General features: G+C 46.5%; 1 protein-coding gene across 1 annotated transcript in view; it reads left to right on the forward strand.

Annotated features, from left to right (window-relative positions):
• LOC110300124 (myomesin-2-like) overlaps window positions 1–1,209 on the forward strand; it is a 70,168-nt gene that overhangs the window by 24,231 nt on the left and 44,728 nt on the right. The window contains exon 10 of the mRNA XM_029480673.1: window positions 837–874. Within this exon, the coding sequence (XP_029336533.1) occupies window positions 837–874 (38 nt within the window). The remainder of the gene's footprint in view (window positions 1–836; window positions 875–1,209) is intronic.

Consider the following 1,209-nt stretch of genomic DNA (forward strand, 5'->3'; position numbering starts at 1 on the left):
TGGCACTGCAGCACCGTTACAGAATGCCCTGGGTCTGATTTAATCCTCTGTCCTGCATCTCACCTTCAACCCAGGCTCAGTGGGGTGCCGTTCTTAATTATGTGATGGAGAAGGAAGCTCTTGATAGTGTCAGGCAATAGCAGTGATAGCATGTAAACACTTTGTCATATACACGAATGTAGGTGTGCATAGGNAAGTGTGCTCATGCATGATCTGCATAGACCATCTAAAATTCTTATGACAGCATCGTAAGTTGCTCTGTTTCCCAGCTGGAGACAACAAAGCAAGAACTTGGTTATCTTTCCTATGGAGGATGGGGCTAAATTTTGTTGGAGCCACAGCCCGAGAGAGAGGGAGTTCCCTCTGCAAAGCCCAGTGCTCTGTTTCTTGAGCTGTGTTCCTTTCTCAGTGTGTTGCTTCTGTCCTGATCCACCCAGGCTGCCTTCTGTGGGCTCCTTCCAGAGCCTGTTGGGGTGACCCCAGCTAAGGCTGCTGTCCCCTGGCCATCATACTTTCTGTCTGGCATAGCCAGTCATCGTTAGCTGGCCCCTCTGTTCTTCCTTCTGCAGCTCCAGTTGTGGAGGAATATAAAAACAACTGGGATGTTAGATTTTTTTTTTCTCTAAGTGACAGTAAGAGCAGAACTTCATGGAGGGCTCTGCCATTAAAGTGTGTTACCCCAGGAACAAAATTATGCACCTCACCCCCTGCACTTCCCACGAGATCGCATAAGCACACAGGGATGTGGTTTCAGGCTCTCCCACAGAGTTTTGTGGGTTTTATTAGGGTTGTCATTAAAAGATACCCCCTTCCATTCTCCTGTGTGGCTCTGGCAGAATGTTTTACACCATAAAAATGCAATGACTTCAAGCAGGTTTGATTACCGTGCTTAGTCAGCANTATGGGCAGGAAGAACAGGGGGAGTTCAAGCGTTCAGATCACTTTCTGGAGGTTGTGAATGGAGAGGAAACACTANGCTTGATGTTGATAAATCCCTGGCCTTTGGTACACTGGGGAGGTTTGAATCAGACACCACAGAATGCTCGGATTTCTGTGGGTACAACACAGCAGCCATGGCTCCTGAATAAATATGGATTTTAGATAAGAAAATCAAATGTTCAGTGTATCGACTTTCCAAGCAGCTCTGCTGGCCTTCAGTGTGGGAAAACTTGACCCAGGCATTTAACCACAAGTTATTCTTATTTTTTT

The sequence above is a fragment of the Mus caroli genome, chromosome 8 (genome assembly GCF_900094665.2).
Source record: "Mus caroli chromosome 8, CAROLI_EIJ_v1.1, whole genome shotgun sequence".
Classification (NCBI taxonomy): Eukaryota; Metazoa; Chordata; class Mammalia; order Rodentia; family Muridae; genus Mus; species Mus caroli.